This window comes from Dunckerocampus dactyliophorus, chromosome 8, assembly GCF_027744805.1.
Source record: "Dunckerocampus dactyliophorus isolate RoL2022-P2 chromosome 8, RoL_Ddac_1.1, whole genome shotgun sequence".
NCBI lineage: Eukaryota > Metazoa > Chordata > Actinopteri > Syngnathiformes > Syngnathidae > Dunckerocampus > Dunckerocampus dactyliophorus.
The window spans coordinates 11,954,849-11,973,656 of NC_072826.1; the positions used below are offsets into that span (position 1 = coordinate 11,954,849).

Genomic DNA, 18,808 nt, shown 5'->3' on the forward strand with positions numbered 1-18,808 from the left:
TGGAGTTGGTTGTAGCTGCCATGCTGTGTGCAGCCAAGATTTTTTTCTTCTTGCTCACACAAGGCAGGACAAAACAGCCTTTCATTACTACTCTTTTAATGAGTGTTTGCATCAGAACACCGTTTTTTTTGCTGCTGGCATCACTTTTGTTTAATTGTGCAAAATATCAGCAGATACAAATACAGTGCATGCTGTTTTGTAGCGACCCAGTGGGAATAATTGCACAATGGAAGCACAGATCAAACCAGCAGAAAGAGCACACTCCCATCATCGTGTTACATGCTCCTCCAAGCATCAAGACTCATAATGCAACACATATGTTTGAGAGAAAAAACAAAAGCCTCACTTTAATTTCTCCATGAGCTCATACAAAACCTTACATAATCGTCACAGTCAAGAAAATATCACAATGTGTTGCAGGTTAGTGTCAATAGGTTGAAGGACAATCCTCACTGCAGCACTGCATGTCTGGCGCAACAACCAGCGCCCTCTGATATCTGCTGCCCCCTTGTGGCCACTCCTTAGCATCGCATCCAGCGCTCTTTCTTGCTAAGCGGGTATCCTCTGTCCACAGTCAGCAGCTCATTGACACGCCAGTAGTCATCTCCCCTGAAGAAGAACACCTTGCCGTTGGTCCAGGTGAAGGCGGCGTCTGGGCTGGACGGCACGCCGCTGAAGAGCATGAAGAGTGGCCTGGGCCTGTAAGCTAATATGTTGTACTTCAGTTCATCCCACTGCCAGAAGTTCGAGCCCTGCAGGTAAGGAGGTGCCATGAAACAACATTCCTGTAAAGCAATACAGTAACGCAATGCTGTTGTAAGTTGTACCTTGATGAAGATTAGCTTTTTGTTCTTCTCCAAGTACAAAGCTGCATCAATGTTGGGAGGGATACGCTGCACCTTCTTAGGGTAGCCATAATCCAGCACAAAGCCAGTGTACCTCCACACTTTATCACCTACCGCCAGAAACAGCGCGCTCTTTTAGAACACAATGTAATGTCACGTGACAACAGGGCTTGTACCTTTCAGAAAGTAGGTCTTATTAGTCCTTGGAGAGTGCACTGCTGCGTTTAAGCTCCCAGGGAGCTCCTTCCACAGGCTGTTTATCTTTATTGGTGTGTTGTGTCCAAGATCGGTGATGGTCCACATGTAGTTTCCACTGAAAGCAAAGGTTTTCTTCCAAGGACCTGAGTGAAGAAGCAGAATGATCCTAATGTAAGATCTAGGACGCATCAGGAACATCATCAGGAAATCATTATTATCATCTCACCTTAGCACTAACCTCTAAACTTACTAACCCTTACCCCTCAACCTAATAACTTTTCTCATTTTAAACCCGTTAAACCCTAAACCCACTCTAATGCCTAACCAATCATAACTGTTCGTTAACCCTACCCCATAACCCCAACCCTAAACCCACCCTAACCCACCAGTAACTTAAACATTATCCCTAACTAGAAACCCTAACTATAGCCCTACCCCAACCCTACCTCTGCCCCTAGTATGATGGTCCATGTATTAGTTGGTTGACATCGTACCCAGCATGATGGCATCCAGCGTGGCAGTGCACGGGTTGGGGGGGCTGTTGGTGCTACTGCTACCCTCAGTAGGAAAGACAGTATGTGACGTTGTTGGACTGGATGGAGTGCTGCTGGTAGTGCGTTTGCCTGCAACAAAGAAAGTTGTACTGTTTTTGGACCCTTGGCTTTATTGCAGTAGACAGTAGAGTATGTCTATTCTATTACCATGAATAACAGTGTTTTCAGTGACTCACCATATAGTGCCTGGATGCCGTGAACATCATCTAAATGCAGCTGGAAGTTGCCACGGTAACCAATATAGACCGGTGCCATCAGCGCACTTCTAAACTGAGAGTGACCCAGCCCGAGAGCATGGCCGATTTCATGAGCAGCCACGATACGCAAATTAGAGCCATAGTACGACCCCTCTGTCCACAACTCATCTTCGTCGAAATGGACAATTCCGGCTTCTGGGGGTTCTGCATGTGCCAATACCCGACCTGCAGGGAGCAGGAGGCGTTAATGCAGGACATGAGGACGTGTTGCTGGAGCTGTACAGTGCAAATAGAAAAGCCTAACCGAGGCCATCAAATGGGACGGGACAGTAGCCGTCTCTCTTATGGAAGGAGATCCTGATGTCGCCCCTGCCATAGTCGACCTCTCTGAAGGTCAAATCAGTCACGTCACTCCAGTACTTGAATGCCTCCTGAATGGCTGTTTTCACCTGTGTCTTCTTCATGTCAGGTGTGTAGTTGTATATGCGGTAGGTCAGACTCTTCTTTCTCCAACGACCTGATACACACACACACACAATGGTTGTCTGTATTTCAAAGGTCCCCCATTATGCAGTCATTTTTATTGTGTCCCTAGATCCTGTTTATGAGCATCAACCATGAAAAAAATGTCATTTTTTGTGCCACTTTTGAGAGAAGAAGCATTTGCTTGCTTTTGAAGGAAAAACTTCCTTCCTCATGGATATGACTGCACGGAGGACAGCTTTGCAAAAAAACAACAAAAAAAACAAAACAGGCTTCACCACACATCTTAAAGCAAAGCCTGGAGTCAGTGAGCCACAGACGTCGGAGCTTTAAGTTTGTTTTACTTAACCAAACCTAGCATGAACATGTGAGTGTAATGTTAGCAATGTACCTCACATAGCCGTACGCTAGTGTTGCTAACCTTTGTGTCCTCCTGTTCCACTCCTTAAAGGGATAGTTTGAATTTTTTGACATGAAGTTGTATGACTTCCCCATCAGCATTGTAGTCCAATAACGGCGACTTACCCCCCACTTGGTCTCCTAAGTCCAGTTCTGGTCAGATTTCCGTGATGAAGAACGTAGTTCCACTTAGTTGCTGTGGACAATTAAGTCAAGAGTTTGGCTTCCCAAAACAATATGCGTTCAAAAGATGAATACATTTGCGTCAGAAAAGTGCCTTCTCAAAAAAATCTGACCTCCCAAAACGCTTGGCGTTACATCTGTTGTTATTGGACTACACTGCTGATGGGGATGTCACACTAATTCATGTAAAAAAATCTGAACTATCGCTTTAAAATGAGGTTGTTGTGTGTGATACACTGTATAGCATCTATCATGTTGGACGAGTGCAGAGTTACGAAGTTACTAAGAGCACTTTTAAACTGTTTAAATTCATCAAGGCTAGATTTTGGCCAACACACATCTAATACTCTATTGTTGAAAAATAATATGAGACCTTTATCAAGTTCTAACAAGAACTGCACCCACATATTAAAAAGTTACTGTTTTTTTGTTGTTTTTTTTTTTTTTATCTTTCCTGCATTTCTGTGCAACGTAGCCACAGACGATCATTGAGTGAATCACCCATCAGTCTGTATTTGTGATGCTTTTTGTTGAAGCGGTCCTCCAAGCCACAGCGGGGCTGCCTCATCACATCCAAGGTGGCTTCATCCAACTCTCCGCTAGAGGGTAGATCATTCACCCTTTGGAAGACCCTGAACACAAAAGTGGATCAAAACTATGCCACTCAATGTAAACAGAAGGAGCGGTCAGTCCACATTTGTGGTTGATGAGAATGAGAAATGCACGTGTGTAGCCAAGAAGACAAAACTGCATCTTTCTTCATATTGTGACAGAAAAAGTGCGGCATGGAATTGACAAAATGCCAAAACAAGTTGAAGTTTAAGCCATGGTTTTCAGTGATTTTTTCATGTATAACAAAAATATAACTGCAAAAAAGCAATACTATATGAATTTTTTACATTAAAAGTATAAGATACTGGATATATATTTTAAAAGATACTGGTGTAAAACAATGAATTTAATATTGTTACCATACCGAGTTAAATTTAGCCTGCAGACAAAACAGCATTAGCATAACTTAGTTAGCAAAATGTTAGTGTGATGCAGTGCTACCTTGAAAGTTACCTGAGAGCTTCAATGACCTCCTCCAGGTAGTGGGGGTCCTGGGGATCGGTGGGCTCATTCAGGTAGCCATACTGCTTCAAATAGGCCTGCGGTGCAAATAAACAATGGAGATAACGCTCTGTAATTGTAGGTTCAATAACATACTTTCCGTGTCCTACCTTTGCCTCGTTCAGTTCTGTCCACTGCACCAGCGCACACAAGAGGGAACCACTGCAGGTGAGCACCACAAGCAGCACTAGCAGCCAGGTGTGCGCCATCCTTGAAGTTTGATCTTTCGAATGCCCACACTCAGTCGCGTCAAGAGTGAGTAGACTGAAGCTGTACTCTCTACTCGGAGCTGCAGCGCTTTTTAAAGTGGACCCGGCGTGTGACTCAGCCCCGGGGAGGCTATGAGCCATCAGTGAAGAATGAGGATTTGGGGATCTGCAGTCAATGTGTGTGTGTGTGTGTGTGTGTGTGTGTGTGTCTGTTGTTTATCACAGAGGAGCTACAAGTGCTGTCTATACAAGCATTTGTAGAGCCCTCGGTACAGTTGCGGTCTTAAAAACCCTGGAGAGATCCTGTGGACATTTTGTGCCATTTCATTTTTTATTTTAGCTTTGTTAAATGAATATAAAGTCGAATGTTTTCAAGCATTTTAGAGTTGAATTAGAATTCCGTAACTTAGCCCGTGCGACACATATATTTGTGAGCCCACACGTGCTATCGACAGAAGTAATGCAATCCTTAATGTTCAATTTATATATATTTGTCCATCAGATGGCGCTACTTTTCCCATTCGATCTCGCTGCTAAAATAAGTGTGTATTGTTTGTGATGTTGAATAATGGTGTATATGTAAAGATAGTCTATAAGTGTGTTTTAGCTTCTTTTTTTCGACCAAATAAATAGTTATGTAAACCTCCCTTTAAGGGTTGAAAAATATGCATAATTCACATTTGATATGTACTGTATATTTCAGGCTAAAGTAGTTTTAAAAGATTGACCCGTTGAAAGTGGAGACAACGACAGTGATCCCTCATTTATCGCAGTTAATTGGTTCCAGACCTGACCGTGAAAGTGAATTTGCACAAAGTAGGATTCCTTCTTTATAAATGCAGTATTTGTGTAGTTATGGCATAGGAAACCTGTTTGAGATCTTCTAAGGACGGTTTTTAACATTATTAGAGCCCTCTAGACATGAACTACCACCCCTATAGTCACCTTTACACTGGTTTTACCCAATATCGTAGATATAATCGGAGAAAAGAAACAAAACTCGTCACCTGTGATTCAGAGTTGGGTTTTTGCTTGCCGTGTGTTACGGCCGCATCAGTTGCCCATGTTGTTATTATGATTGTTATTATTATTATTACGATTATCATGTTATTATCATTGTGCCTGTTGTGAGATCATTTAAACCTGCAATAAAAGTCTGTTCCAGCGATGCTTGTCTCACTGAACACTGAACAATTACAGCCACCTAGTGACCAAAGTAGAATACTACATTCACAATTTGAATGAGTCGTCTTAATGCCTTGTCTTTGTATTTTAGTTCATTTCTCATTTTGAAGCTTGACAGGTTGTTTGCTTTATTCATAATTTTAGCTGTTTGAAAGTTTACCAAGTCAGCAAATTTTAATAATTGTGATTTTTTAAATTAAGGGTTTTTATGTTCTCTATAAGCAGCATTATGGATTATCCTAACTGCCCTTTTTTGTCCAGAACAAGATTTGTGGTCCAGAACAAATTTTGCTATTTAGCATGGAGGTATTTCTTGCCACTTTAGGGTGTATATTTTTAATGTGAGCTGGCGACCAGTCCAGGGTGTACCCTGTCTCTCGCCCAAAATCAACTGGGATAAGCTCCTGCATACGCCCGCGACCCTAATAAGGATAAGCGGCAGAGAAAATGGATTTATGGATTTTTTTGTGAGATTTCCAGTTCATATTGTCATCTATTATGACCCCGAGAAATGTATTTTCGTTCACTCTGTTAATGTCCACGGCGTCAATTTGTATTTGCGCATGCACATCCTTTGTGCTCTTACCAAATAACATTAGCTTAGTTTTACTTAGGTTTAGGGATAGCCTGTTTTGATCAATTTTATATAAATGTTTTAAATAATCTGTTTTTTTGTTTATTAGTTCTTGCGTGCTATCACCAGAACAGAATGCAGCTGTATCGTCTGCAAATAATACGAGCTTTAGGTCTTTCGTGACTTTACAGATGTTTATATATAGATTGAACAGTTTTGGTCCCAGTATTGACCCCTGGGGTACGCCGCAGGGTATATTTAAGCTCGGAGATGTATATTCTCCTAGCTTCACATATTGCCTCCTGTCTTTTAAGTAGCTTTTAACCCAGTTCAAGACTACTCCTCTGATTCCATATATTTCTAGTTTTGGTAATTAGGATGCTGTGATTGTGTTGAAGGCTTTTGTTAAATCCATAAATACTGCAGCTGCGCACTTTGACAACTATAGCGTTTATAATTTCCTCTGTTATTGAAATTAGTGCCATGGAAGTTGAAATGTTAGCTTATCCGTGTATCCATATTGGCTGTCCGCGAGTAATTTATTGTTATTGATAAATTTGTCCAACCTGTTGTTGAATAGCTTTTCATCGATTTTAGAAACCTGTGGTAAAAAGGAATTTGGTGGTACTGGAAATTGGAAATGAAATGGTGGTATATAAAGGTAAAATCATAAAAACTGTTTTTATCCTTAAATCACCTGTGACGGTTTATTCTCAGCAGCACACAAACACACTCATGACTGAGTCTGTTTTCACCCTAAAAGCAACAGTGTTCATTTTCATTTATCAAGTGGCTGCACCCTAAATTTTCAGTCAGTCATGAGTAAGAAAGAGAGATCAGACATGATTTGTCGCGGTTAATCGGCTTCAGACCCAGCCGTAAATAGGATTTCTTATTTATAAATGAAATATTTTCATAGTTATTGCATTAAAGCTTTTTAATGCGGGTTTCAATATCATTAGAGCCCTCTAGACATGAAATAACACCCCTATAGTCACCCTTACACTCGTATTACCCAATACAGTAGACATAATCAGAGAAAATATACCATTTGTTGCAATAAATGTGTTACAAACATGTGGAGGCCAGGAAGTGACGCCGGTGGTTATGATGATTATTATGTTATTATTATTGTGCCTGTTGTGAGATAATTCAAACCTGCAACGAAATTGATCAAGCGATCAAGTCTTGTGTGTCCCACGGAACATTACAGTAACATTACTGACATCTAGTGGCCAATGTAGACTACTGCGTAGAATCATGTCTTTGAATGCATCTTCTGAATGCCTTATATTTGTAATCACATTCATTTTATGCTTGAAAATGTGCCATTTAGGCAAAAAATATGTACAATTTGCTTAAATATTCATGTATATATATATGTATACACTGTATATATTTGACCAATAATAGGCTGTATTCAACCACAAAACAGCCTGATTTATTAAATATATTTTTGAAAAATAGAAAATAAAAAAAGAAGCTGCAAAATGTAGAATTTTTTCATAATTTTGAAACCATTTTATTACATCTTCTCAAGGAACGGAACTACAGAAATGAAACAAGGACAGAAGTAGTCAGTGTACACTTTCAGCTTCCTCTGCAAGGCAGTTGTCATCTTGGAGGTGTGGTTGGGCTACGACTAAAACCATTTTCCTTCCCATCATGCTCTGCTCCACATTAGTCACACTACATGCTGAAATATGTTTCCCTCAATGAACAGCAGGTCCTCAGTGCTGGCAGTTTTCATGCAGCCACAGACGATAATGCTACCACCAGCTATTTATCCAATAATGGCTGTGTGTTGACTCTTTTTTTAGTGGATAGGAACTATAGACCGCTACACAAGCTGCACTGATGACTAAAAAAATGTTTGAATAATAAATACAAGTTTCATTTATCTGTGTCTGCTGTAAAATAAAGTCAACCGGGTGATGGAACTTTCATGATGAGTCCTGCGGAACATCAGGAGAAACAGATGGTGATGTAAGCAAGAGGTTGTACAATCCTGTACGTGGAAGAGACAAGAGTTCAGACAATAGAATATTGCGAGAGGCCTCAAGCCAAAATGACAGGATTCACCAAACAGGATGTGGCAGGAATTCCCAGAAGTTGTCTTGAACCAACGTCATTAAATATAAGATTGTGGGGACAGCTTTCTCATAAATGACGGTCAAAATCTTTCAATCTGGTGTTTGTGACGGGTCGCAAAACTGGAGGGCTAACTTTAGCAGAACCAGATTCAGCTTGTAAAATGTGTCACCAACATGTGAGTGCTATCTCATTTTTGAGAACAGCAAAGAGGCAACAGCCAACGGTCATCATGTGGCTCACTTTCTTATCTCATGATCATGAGGTAAATGCATGTGGATATTTTCCTCATGAAACTAAAATTAATCTAATGTGAAAATATATAATTATTACAGTAGAGCCCTGCTCGGAACGGTGGTTACGTTCCAAGCCAAGTTCCAAAACATCACAACGAAAACCAAAACGTATGAATGCAGCTTTATATGCAGAAAAGAAAGTGAGATAATTATACTTGATGTACTGAATGGAACTTATTGTTGACGTGGACGTCCCCCACACCCCGGCAAGATCAAACTCAATAGCGTTTCTCACCTTCTTTATCAACTTGTTGGCACTCACAACTATTCTTTGGCCCCATGGCAGGTTATTTAGCAGTTGCGCTATAAAAAATGCACAGAGTTGCTTTGTTCGGGCACTTGGTTTTGCTCAGTGATACAGAACAGGGCAAACAGACTACTTTGTTTAGTGCACTGAACGAAAATGAACAGAGTACAAAAACCGAGACAAAATTTTAGCAACAATTTTCAACGAAAGAGGAATCATACAAAAACTGGGATGCATTAAAACTGAGGTGTGTATTGTACGTTCAAAACATGTAGTTACACACAACTTGTCAAAGTATCTTCCTGCTGGCAAACTGACTTGTGCTGGATTCTGCAGCACTCTTTTTCCCCCCTGCAGGTAGTTCCATCAAACCACTCTATTTTTAAAGTTACCATAAAAAAAACTATTATTTACAATTTAAATCACAGAAAAGAAATCCACGAATATGAGAATGCTGAAGCGCAATAATAAAACAACCTAGCTAGAATACATCGAAAAGCACCCTTTTAGCTCTAAATCTCAAGATGCAAACAAATCACAATGACTCAAGTACAAAATTGAAATGATTTATTCATTATTGGCATAATAATTTCCCACTAAAAACACAGCTCCCAGTGCTAACTGGTTTGTTATTCCACAAGTCAGCAAATTGTCTTTGCAGGATAATTGTCATATCAATAACAAAAAATAAAAGAAAAAGTTTAATAATGAGCATATATCGAGCTTTACTATTCCAATGCGTTTTGTCATGTTCTGCTCCTACTAAATACTTGCATGTGAGATCAATCCAGACAATTGTACTACATCATAGGTTCCCAAAGTGGGGTACGCATACCCCCATAGGTACACCAATTGTCATCGGGGGTACATGAATAAAAATAAAAACAATTACCGTGTAACACTCACAATTATGAGTGCGCCTGAGTACGTGACTGTAAAAAGTTTGGGAACCACTGTGCTACATGACTTAACAAGTGGAAATGCTAAGAAGACACAAAATGACCGGTAAGCCATGTCTTTTTACAATGTCATTACATTAGTTCAATTAAATCTTACTACTAGTACATTGTTGAAATTCAAGTGCTTGGTAGACCTTTCTTTGAAAGAAATAAAAATAATAGAAGCATAATTCCATTTAAGTGTGGCTGACATGTTTGGCTTAGTCGCTTCACTCCTCTAAATACTGCGGAGAACGTAACTGCACAACGCACCTTCATCATTTCGCGAGAGATTTATGAGGTTTATTCCTCATCGTCACTGATCTTCACCTTCACCCTGTGCCAGGCATTACTCAGCACCCCTCTCAGGTTCCAGATGGGAGCAACCGTGTCAGGCTGCATGTTGTAACTGTTGTCCACGGCCTTGCAGACTATTTCCAGCTGGTGAGCCTCTGGAGGAAGCGGGGCCGTGAGCTCCCAGAGCTTCCAGGCCCAAGCTCTCCCAGGAGGGGGTGAAACTTCTGGATCTTGCCCCTTGTCGCTGACCCTCAGCTGGGCCACCTGCCACGTCTTCCCTCCATCCAGAGACACGTCCACACGCACCACTTCTCGTCCTCCGCCGCTCCAGGCGTAGCCCTTCACCGTCAGCTCCTCGCTGCTGCGGGAGATCACAGTGCCATCTGTGGGTGTGGTGATAGCAGACTGAACGGGCAGCTCTTGGATGGCCGGAGCTGACTTGAAGTCGACTGTGTCCCAGTCAGTGGCGGGGGAGAAGCCCTTATAGTCGTTCTGCTGCCAGTGGCTGCTGCTCTCCTCTGCGCTGACTGTGATCTTGGAGAGCCACTTGACGTTCCGGGCACCCACCGTTCCCGGCACCACGACCCGCACAGGGAAGCCATGGTCGGCCGGAAGAGCCTCGCCGTTCATCTCATAAGCCAGCAGCACGTCACCTTCCTCGCTGACGGCCTTATTTAGAGGAATAGAAGCACCATAAGTTGTCCCGGTCAAGTCTTTGTCCAGTCCCTCAAACTGAACATGCCGAGCCCACTGGGCCACATCTGGACTGTAGCCAGCCGCCTGCAGCACATCCCTGAGGCGAGCACCGCCCCACGTGGCGTTACTGATTGCAGCGATGCCCCAGTTAAGTCCTTTCACCTGCTTGACTGTGTTCATCTCAGAGCGCCGGTTTCCAGCGCACTGCAGCGTGGCTGTGAGCGTGTGCTTTGGGAAGCGGCTCTTTAAGTCCTCCAATGAAAGTCGCAGAACTCCTCCAGGGAGTCCCTCCACCTGCAGCTCATATGACGCAGGGTCCACCTGAGGAACGGGCAAGTGGTTCCTCTTGAAGAAGAAAGCAGAGGGTGTGATGTAGCTGTCAGAGAGGATTTCAGGAGGGGGCTCTGCGTTGAAGGGCTTCAGGCTATTGACACGCAGGACAGGATGACGCTCGGGGTCGGAGGAGTAAGGATCTGATGATGTCAAGTTCTGCTGCTTCTTCTGATCCTCTGCTTTCAGCTCGCCAACCTTGTAGGCAAAGAAAAATTATTTCATGATATTCAGGTTGATGATATTCAGGGTCGTCTTATATTCGGGTAGGTATGTTATAATTTCATGTTTTTGCAACACCATAAAGCTATGGTATATTTCCATCCATCCATGCATCTTCTTCCGCTTATATGAGATCGGGTCACGGGGCAGCAACCTAAGCGGGGAAGCCCAGACTCACTCTCCCCAGCTACTTCGTCCAGCTCTTCACGGCAAATCCCAAGGCGTTCCAAAGGCAGTTGAGAGACATAGTCTCTCTAATGGGTCCTGGGTCTTCCCCGAAACCTCCAACCGGTCGGACATGCCCTGAACACCTCTCCGGCGCGGCATGTAAGAGGCATCCTGACCAGATGCCAAGCCCCCTCATCTGGCTTCTCTCAATGCGGAGGAGCAGCCGTTCTATCTGGGTTTCTCCCAGATGACAGGGTTTCTCACCTTATCTCTAAGGGAGAGCCCAGCCACCCTACAGAGAAAACTCACTTGTACCCCCAATCTTGTCCTTTTGGTCACTACCCAAAGTTCATGACCATAGGTGAGGGTAGGAACGTAGATCGGTAAATTGTGAGCTTTGCCTTTCGTCTCAGCTACCTCTTCACCACTACGGACTGATGTAGAGTCCGCATCACCGCACCAATCCACTAGTCGATCTCACATTCCATACTTCCCTCACTCGTGAACAAGACCCCGAGGTACTTAAACTTCTCCACTTGGTGCAGGGTCTCATTCCCGATGCGGAGATGGCACTCCACCCTTTTCCGAGTGACAACCATGGACTCGGACTTGGGCCGCTTCACACTCGGCTGCAAACCAATCCAGTGAGAGTTGAAGGTCAGGGTTGGATGAGGCCAACAGGACCACATCATCTGCAAAAAGCAGAGACCCAATCCTGCAACCACCAAACCGGAACTCCTCAAACCCCCGGCTGCGCCTACAACTTCTGTCCATCAAAGTAATGAACAGAATTGGTTACAAAGGGCAGCCCTGGCGGAGTCCAACCCTCACAGGAAACAGGTCCGACTTATTGCCGGCAATGTGAACCAAACTCCAGTACCCCATATTCCCGGAGTACTCCCCACAGAATTCCTCGAGGAACACGATCGAATGCCTTCTCAAGTCCACAAGTCCTATGTACTCCAAAACATGCATCAAATTAAATTCAGGTTTATGTCAAATAGAACAAAAATCGTTTCACACCAACAAAGGAAAATAATTACCTATTTCCCAGGGGCCCTTGGAATTGTCTAACGGCTCCCCTGGACAATACCACTCAGAATAAATAAATACAGTTAATCCATGTGACCGGTATTGGTCGATCTCACTCATGGACGATCGGAATCGGCAGCATAAAACCCTGATATGAGCATCCCTAGTTTCTTGCCCTATAAATGACTGTAGCATTATGCCCACAATTTAAGCTCTTTTCAATGCCTAAGAATACGTACGTTTGAAAGCTGCATTTACAAAGCATCTAGGTTTCATACTCTGTCTCCATGTCATTACTCACAAGCGTACAGTATGTCATCTCATCCTCGAAGCATTGTCATGTTGCAGAACATGTTAGCTTGTGTCCATACCTTGTATTCAGAGAGGATGTCGAGCACGTGCTCCTGGTTGTGCACTGCATACAGAGCCCAAAAGGGTTCCAGGGCGCCTCCTGCTGCCAGCAAGATTTTATCCCCACCAGGGTGCATTGTGACAAACTCAGTGATGTCATAGACGCTGCCTTTGTAAGTGACCCACACACCATCTTGCAAGGTGCGGTGCTTTGTAACCTCCTCTTGGCTGAAGATGGGAAGAGGAGAGGTCTGTGCTTTGGCGTGAACGCTAATGCCGTCTGTCTGCTCCGCCTGCACAGGAGACAATACACAGCAGAACTTTTAAGGTATGGTCGAAAAGTCAATTGCAGTGAAACCTTGGTTTTTGTCATTAATCCGTTCCAAATGGTCCAACGAAAACGAAAAACACAAAAAGTGAATCAATTTTCCCCATAAGAAATAATGTAAATCCAATTCATCCATTCACACCAAATATTATAAACCCAAAGAGCATAAATATAGTGGTATATGCAGAAAACAAAGTGAAATACATATAAATGATGACTTAAATGGATAAATGAACATTTAGCATGACTTCTACCTTTATGGAAGACTGGCAAACACAGAGATGAGTGGAGTGAGGATGGGAGGGGATGCAAGAGTTTTATTATATATATTATATATATATATATAATAAATATATATTATATATTATATTATATACAGTTTTATTCTAGTCTGTTACAAACTTGACTTCAAAGAGTGGACGCTTAGAGCTGTATACTTGCACACTTGAACATTATTGTAAACTTCAGCAGCAGGTACAATCATCATTATACACACTCGCCCAGCTGTTATGTTATGTGTCTCTGTTAAATCATTCCCTGTGCAACCAGTGTTAACTCGGAACCTACCTTCATACTTCACTGTGATTTCTTTCATGAATTCTAAACTTTTTCTCACATTCTTTATCAAAGTTCTGGCACTTGCAACTTGTTTTGCAGCCGTATTTAATTTTTAAAAAATTTTTTTTTTAAAGAGATTCCTCTAACACTCAAAAATACGCAGTTCACTTGAACGCCTCATCAGCACACAGCACAGTGCTTGAAAGGAGTGGTTTGTCGTTCCGTTCTATGAACAAAAAAGACACACAATAAAGATGATTTTAAAAAATTCCCTGTCCAGAATCTTGTTCCAGCTTTAAAAAAGAATCACTGTCCATTCTTCAAAGTGACTGAGTCACCTACGTGTGAATGTTTTGGTTTGGGCACTTGACTAGTTTGTTAGGGCGCACATTGTTTGGCCGTACGATAACCAAGACAGCGTACGAAAACCGAGACATATTTGTGGCAGTGATTTTAGTTAAAAATCAAATCATACAAAAACAGAGGTTCCTCTGTATTTAGTTAGAGTTTACGTAAAAATACAAGGTGATGGGCCCAGTACTGAATCAGTTCTCATCAGTTTAGAGTCACCATCAGTGATCCAAACTGGGATTTGTACAGTCTGAACTTCCTGTGACTTTAAAGAGATCAGACAGGGAGGCTGAGCTCATGGTGTGCATGCTGAGTCACACTGGAAGTGAGAATCCAAATCAACAAATATGCTGAGTCGGGCTTCTGAATCACTGTTAGCAAAAACAGTATTTAGACGGTGGGTGTGGCAGCTAATACAACTATCTATTCTTTCTTGGGCTTGGTATATTATCCTGGACCTCTTTTCAAATCAAACACTCAATGCCATGTCTTCTAACTGCTTTATGATTTCATTGTCATGGAAAGCAGACCTTGTGGTGGTGGAGACCATAAGCCAGTACAGCTCCTGTGCCGGCCAGCAGACCCGCTAAGGCTTGCCTCCAGCTGGGACTGTGTCCAGGGTGCTCCGACCTCTGGTCATGGCTGCTACCGCTCGCGAGACGAACCGCACTCAACGCCGCTGCAGGTGACGCTTGAGCTCTGTGGAAATTAGGAAAAGCTTATTAGGCTGTAAAATAGGGATACACAAAAACGCTTCAAATCTTAAGCCAGACTGAGGTAAAGGACAGAAACTATTCTGATCAGCACAAGACCGAAGTACCTTTGAGGAGTGAGGCAACCACATCCAGTTAGACGTTGGCAGCGTCTAAGCAGCAGCATGGCATTGGTGTTCTGTGGAACAACCAAATTGAGAATAGTGTTTTAGTCAGACATTCCATATATCCTCAAATAGTCGATGCATTCTCAGAGATGCCCTGCCCCAATTAATCGTAAATTGTACCGTCCACTTGAATGCCACACCTCAAATAGCCTCCTGTTTTCCACTGAAGTAAAAAGATAACAAGGGAAGCCACCAGATCAGTGGTCGGCAACCTGCGGCTCTGGAGCCGCATGTAGCTCTTCAGCCTCCTTGTTGTATCTCCCTTCGCAATGCCTGAATATTTGTCCAACACCCACATGGGGAAAATGCGCATTTGCCAAAAATAATTTGTCAAAACAAAATGTAGTTTTTAATTCTGACAGACTCCTTTGTCTTCTCTGCCAACGATGCTGGCTTACCTATATGCTTGATATGTGGCGAGATAAACCAGAAAACGACATTTTCAAAACAAGCACTCAACACTTTCTGAAAAGTAGTATATTTATTTCAAAGTAGACCTACATGTGTAAAAGTGGTCATCCCTGCAGTCCAGCCCTGCACACGTTGGGCTCGTTACTGGTAAAAGTAAGAAAGATACAAACTTTGTTTATAAGATGCTGTTTTAAGCTGATGTTTTGCGGCTGCAGACTATTTTTCTTTAGTGGGCAAGGGGGCAAAATGGATCTTTAGATAGTAAAGGTTGCCGATCCCTGCACTAGATGCGGGCAAAATGGCTCTTTTGATAGTGAAGGGTGCCGATCCCTGCACTAGATGGATGTAATTACTGTACCTTTACTACATCTGACATTGACATATTTACCAAAATACACAGCCTGCACAGCAAAGGTGGCATCTGTAAAGCTTACGTTTAAAGAGTATAAGGAGAAAGAGCTGCTGTATTCCACAACAAAGGCTGACAAACATTTCAATGTTGACCCTAAAATAATTTGAAATGCAGTATTGAATCCATCATTATAGTTCAAAGACTGTAATACGCAGTATTCAGTCTAATAACATAAGACAATTCTTGTGCATTTTAACAAAACATGTACAAACTAAGTTTAATGTTTTACTTTTTTTCAGGGTTTCACTTGCAATGAAAAGGCATTTTTTGCACACATTGAACATTTGTGAAGCTCTGTGAAATCCCTTATAAAATCTACATCCGTTTGAGTGTCTTGTTGGCATTTTGATAAATACATGTTTTATTTTTCAACGTAATTTACTGTGCCTAGGACATGTAGTTACTCAGATATTCATATTTCAAATTAGGTCACATTTTTTGGGACACCCTGTATCAATCATTTACGTTCAGTCTATACTGAATGTGCCCTGTGATTGACTGGTGACCAGTCCAGGTGTACCCTGCCAAAGTCAGCCGAGGTAGAGTCCGGCTAAGTGGCATAGACAATAATTGAATGTATGTATATGTGGAAAAAGTATTAGAAACATACATCAACTCATGGCCACTATATGAGAAACTATGGTATCAACTTCAAAGGTTTTCAACTTCATTTAAGAGACATGAGTTTGTATTATCTGTGCAGCGACAGTTAGACATTTGGGATGAGTGGTTTAAAAAAAAAAAAAAAAAAAAAAAAACACAGCCTTACACATTGTAAATACTCATCAACAATGATAGTGCTTCATAGCCTGTACAATATATACAGTATTCGTGAACCCGAACCTTTAAACTGTTTACCTCCTCCTGTATTGACCAATCAGCAGCCACTCAGCTGACCTCCTCTACTAAAATAGATGATGTAGTAAATGTATAACTTTTTATGTATAACCCGAAATGTTCATTTATCCTGGCCTTGGTACTTTTTGCAAAACTAAAGTTGTACAAGAAATGTGTACAAGTATGATGTATTGCAACATTTACAGATGTTTAAAGCCTTATGAATATTGGCTGTTAATACATTGCACAGCAACGAATTACACAGCTAGGTAAATAGCTGTGTAATAGCTCAAATGCCACAGTCCCAGACTACACATCGAGATCCAGGGCCTGCTCAACAGAAGTACTGTAATTAGGAACCCATGTACACTAAGTCCCCTACTAATGAACATCCGACGTGCGAACATTCGGAGATACGAACACAAGCCGACTGGTCTATTTTTTCATGTGTTTTGGCTTATAAGTCCATATTTATACTGCTACATGCTTGACGGGCAAACCCATATTTATACTGATACACGCTTGACCAGCAGAGGGCACTGTGACACTGCTAATGGGACCAACAGATAAAGGAAGCCGAGGAAGAGGAGAGAGGAAGGCTAAGAGTTTTATGATACAACCTGGACAGAGCGTGTGATTTTAGTTTATGAAGAGTTAATAGGCCTGTTTAATTCTACACCACCCACAGAACACTACGTCTTTTAGAAGAGTCTAACGACGACGACCATTGTCCTTTTTTTCAATAACTCCTCCTCCTCCACCGCAACGACGTATGCTCGACCATTCCTCTTCAAAGGTAAATAACATTTATCATTACCTATTATTATATCATTTTTATTATTGTTTTTTTCATTAATTATCCTCGTTTAATATTACTACTTCATCCAAACTCATATTTACATACATACACATATACTGTATATGTATACACGTACATGTAGTACCTATATCATTGGTAATATTACCTTTTCCCCAACTTAAAAACAATTCGACTTAAGAGCGGTCGTCTGGAACCAATTGTGTTCGTTAGTTGGGGACTTAGTGTTTCTACATTCAAAGACTCTCACAGTGCAACACGAAAGACAGCAGGACAGGAAGACCTGGAAGTGGATCCAGACAACAGAGGAAAAAAGAGGAATTGTTTTTTTTGTTTAAAAAAAAAAAAGTACTATTATTATAATAACTGTTTTGATTGTATGGAAGAATAATGTAAATAGTGAATTAGTGCATGTTTAATAAAGGAAGTGAACGTATGTATTAGCAATTGATGTGATACGGAGAGTGGGTAGGGTTAAATAAACTCTGCTTCTTTCTACTCCTTTTCGAACATGTGGAATTGTGAATTGTAACATGAAGCATTTAATGTAAACTGTGTGCATGTTTGCAATAAGTTAAACCATAACCACTTAATCATTTCTACCTGTCTTATCAGCTTTTCAGTAGCTTTTGAGATTACAACCAGCCTTATCTTGCAGCAGCTTTACCCCACCAGCAAAAACCAGTCATACCAAATGCTACAAAATATCCCCTATTTCTACTGAAGCTCTCCAGTTTTGCGTTGATACATTAAATACTACTGAAAGTGCATCGCTTAAGGAGCATTTCACTGTGCAATATGTAAGCGTGGAAGATATACACCTTCCCATTAATCTGCCATAAAATCTGTTGGTGTCACCATCTTAATATTATAACAACCTCTATTATATGACTCGTACTGTAACGAAGCTAGCAATACTATACTATACTTGCATACCTGGCAGAGAACTTATTTGATTCCTTCGTCTAAAAAAAACATGCACGGGCAATGAATAGATGATGGGGGGCACTAGATTGTGACAGTGAAGTGCTATGACGGGCTGCGTTTCCTACCAATACACATGACGATGATAAGCATGTGGATTATAACACGTTACACCATCTATACATCTAAAACTGGCATTTCCTACGCGTTTTCTGTAATTTGAACTTCAAGTGGGGTACTTTTAACTCAAAAGAAACAGTAAGTTATGTATTTACTCACATTTAACTACATTGAGTATGCATATTGGCACTATAAGAAAAGGCTGGGTAAAGCAAGCGTGTGTTTCGTAACTTGTTTGTAGAGACACGTCCTGCTTACAGCTAACTTTGCTAACACTACAGTTAGCGAGGTTTGCCGCTGATGCCAAAGCGAACGACATCACCCACTCGTGAAAATTTGCACACAAAGAAGACCTGTAATTATTTCTTATTTTTGCTGTAAATAAGCAAAAAATTAAAACAAACTCAAAAAACTCACATGTGCGCTGTCAGATGCCTGCTTGTATCCCGTGTCACTACAAAAAATGTGAAACTCAGCCGTGGCGATGACATGGTAGCCCGGAGGCGTTCAAGATAACAAACGTGGTGCAGTGTTGTTAAAAAAAAAAAAAGTAACCTGAAGA

At 41.7% G+C, this 18,808-nt stretch overlaps 2 protein-coding genes across 2 annotated transcripts; both read right to left on the reverse strand.

Annotated features, from left to right (window-relative positions):
• Nucleotides 1-144: 144 nt before the first annotated feature.
• On the reverse strand, nt 145-4,471 carry mmp19 (matrix metallopeptidase 19). Its single transcript, XM_054784644.1, has 9 exons — nt 4,083-4,471; nt 3,925-4,010; nt 3,361-3,491; nt 2,099-2,311; nt 1,774-2,019; nt 1,538-1,666; nt 1,022-1,186; nt 828-955; nt 145-752 (listed from the first exon to the last, which is right to left on the reverse strand). The coding sequence occupies exons 1-9, from the start codon at nt 4,320-4,322 to the stop codon at nt 522-524; spliced, it is 1,569 nt and encodes a 522-aa protein (XP_054640619.1). The 5' UTR covers nt 4,323-4,471; the 3' UTR covers nt 145-521.
• Nucleotides 4,472-9,126: 4,655 nt separating this feature from the next.
• suox (sulfite oxidase) lies at nt 9,127-18,754 on the reverse strand. The gene is made up of 5 exons (XM_054785865.1): nt 18,664-18,754; nt 14,666-14,736; nt 14,376-14,544; nt 12,629-12,901; nt 9,127-11,033 (listed from the first exon to the last, which is right to left on the reverse strand). Exons 2-5 carry the CDS (start codon nt 14,722-14,724, stop codon nt 9,816-9,818), a joined length of 1,719 nt encoding a protein of 572 aa, XP_054641840.1. The 5' UTR covers nt 14,725-14,736; nt 18,664-18,754; the 3' UTR covers nt 9,127-9,815.
• Nucleotides 18,755-18,808: the final 54 nt, after the last annotated feature.